Source organism: Gossypium hirsutum, chromosome D07 (genome assembly GCF_007990345.1).
Source record: "Gossypium hirsutum isolate 1008001.06 chromosome D07, Gossypium_hirsutum_v2.1, whole genome shotgun sequence".
NCBI classification, from domain to species: Eukaryota; Viridiplantae; Streptophyta; class Magnoliopsida; order Malvales; family Malvaceae; genus Gossypium; species Gossypium hirsutum.
This window is the reverse complement of record NC_053443.1, coordinates 52,909,866-52,912,166: the sequence shown is the minus strand read 5'-3', so window position 1 is coordinate 52,912,166 and position 2,301 is coordinate 52,909,866. Positions and strand designations below refer to the sequence as shown.

Sequence of the window (2,301 nt, the reverse complement as noted above, 5' to 3'; positions counted from 1 at the left end):
AATTTTCTCATGTATTATTATTATAATATGCTTAATTGAATTGATGTAATCTGTCTTAAATTAGTTGTAAATTTAGTAAAAACTTATTTATTTTATAAAGACATTATTGTAAAGATATTTATATATTTTGATAAATCTAAAAAAATATGTACACATAAGAATCATAAATTTGAACTAAAAAATAATAATTGTTACTATCACAATTTAATGATTTCAACTAATATAATATTATAAATTTATTACATAAAACCCTTTTGACCTACTTGTGTGTTACATAATTTACTTTATTTTTCTTTATAATTGCCTTATCGTAACAATAGTTATGAGTTTCTGGTCTCCCCCTTCCTGAAACAGGGAACACTTCAATTTAATCAATATTCCTTTTTGGTTGAAAATAGTAAAAAAGTAAATCACATTTTTTTATCGAAAGCAAATCTCTTAGATAACATTGAATTATTATTAAAATTTTCTTTAACACATTATCCTTGATCTGATCTTGTTAAAAAGCAACCAACGATCTAAACTGTAGGATTCTGTTTTTGCTTTTTTTTTTTTTGGTTTCGTAGAGATGCCGGGAAGAAAATGGAAGAGAAGCGAAATGGCATGGGCAGCAGTGGGTTTGTTTCTATGGAGCTTAAAACTAGCGGAAGGGGTTAGATTCGTGATAGACAAAGAAGAATGTTTATCCCATGATGTCAAGTACGAAGGAGACACTGTTTATGGCTCTTTCGTTGTAATTAAGGCCGAGGCACCTTGGCATTTTAGCGACGAAGGCGTCGATCTTGTGGTAACCCCCTCCCCCTTTCTTTTATTGATTGAATTGTTGGTTTTGATTTTATTGAAAATATCCAATTAAAATGGAGATCTAAATATGTGTATAAGATTTGTGTGAATCCCATCATAATGATTGTTGTTAAGCTTGTTAAATCCAAAATATTAACTTTCGTGTGAATATTATGGTGAGATGATCAGGTAAAGGGACCAGAAGGGGACCAGATTCATGATTTTCGTAACAAAATAAGTGAAAAATTCGATTTTGTTGTCCACAAGAAAGGGGTATACCGCTTCTGCTTTGTTAACAAATCTCCATATCATGAAACCGTTGATTTTGATTTACAAGTTGGGCATTTTACGTACAGACATCAGCATGCAAAAGAAGGTGAGTTTAAATGTTGCTTCTTTTATTTGTTTGCCTTTAAAAAGGGAGAAAAATGATGATTATTTCTCAATGATGTGTGCAGAGCATTTTGCTCCTTTGATGGAGCAGATAACAAAGTTGGAGGAAGCTCTTTACAACATCCAATTCGAACAGCATTGGATTGAGGCTCAGACTGATCGACAGGCAATAGGTAGTAGCTTTCATCACCTCATATTTCCTGCACTGCTACGTTTTCTTTACATATTTTTCCAAAATATATTTAAAATGAAATACGATATTCCAAATACATGAAAAAGATTGAGTATACATTAAAAAGTTTAACGCCCCTTTGCTTCTGTTTTTTGTTTTTCCTTTTCGTTTGCATGACAAAGCAAAAAGTACATAACATGTGGTGTAATTTGTGGACAGTGAATGATAGCTTGGGGCGACGAGCACTTCACAAGGCAATGTTCGAATCAGCTGCACTTATAGCGGCAAGCATCCTTCAAGTTTTCCTTCTGAAACGCATGTTTGAACGAAAACTTGGAACATCCAGAGTCTAATTAAACCCTCTATTACCCCAACTCTTTGCTTTCCGATGGTACTTTGTTCTTTCTTTTGCACTGCAAGCACCAATTGTATCGTATCTGTCCTTTAACCACCACTTGTTTTGTACTTAAATTTAATTACGACAGGCTTTAGACTCAAATTTCCTTTTTTTTTTCTTTCTTTTTCCCTTTTTGGGGTGCTAAATGATTGTATTCTTTCTTAGTGCAAACGTTAGGGATTACAACAAAATGATATTAAAAGTTACTAAAATAAAGGTAAATAAGAATTTCATTTTTTTATAATAAATATTTTTGGCATAATGATAAATTTAGCCCTCAATGTTCATATTTTATTATAAATTTTGTTCTTCTTTTTTTTAACTAAGTTTAATCATTATCTTTTCAACAAGAGTCAAATCGCTTTTCTTTAATGAAAATGTTGGCTAAAACATTTTTTTTACAATGTTGGCATGGCAACCCACGTGGTAGTTCATATGTATTTCATGTTGGCATGACATTGTTTACCTTATATATGTCAATAAATAATTTTAAAAATATAAAAAATTTCAAGAAATAGAAAATTCAAAAGTAAAAAAAAAATTATAAAAAGTTTAT

The 2,301-nt window shown here is 30.8% G+C and overlaps 1 protein-coding gene across 2 annotated transcripts; it reads left to right on the top strand.

The window, feature by feature from the left end:
* The first annotated feature begins 293 nt into the window (after nucleotides 1–293).
* Nucleotides 294–1,847, top strand: LOC107954987 (transmembrane emp24 domain-containing protein p24beta2). Of its 2 annotated transcripts, XM_016890684.2 has the most exons (5): nucleotides 294–405; nucleotides 567–787; nucleotides 973–1,159; nucleotides 1,242–1,349; nucleotides 1,568–1,847. In XM_016890684.2, the coding sequence occupies exons 2-5, from the start codon at nucleotides 569–571 to the stop codon at nucleotides 1,699–1,701; spliced, it is 648 nt and encodes a 215-aa protein (XP_016746173.1). In that variant the 5' UTR covers nucleotides 294–405; nucleotides 567–568; the 3' UTR covers nucleotides 1,702–1,847. The 2 variants fall into 2 exon arrangements, with proteins under 2 accessions (XP_016746173.1, XP_016746172.1); XM_016890683.2 differs by lacking the exon at nucleotides 294–405 and having other exon boundaries at nucleotides 435–787.
* The last annotated feature ends 454 nt before the right edge of the window (nucleotides 1,848–2,301 follow it).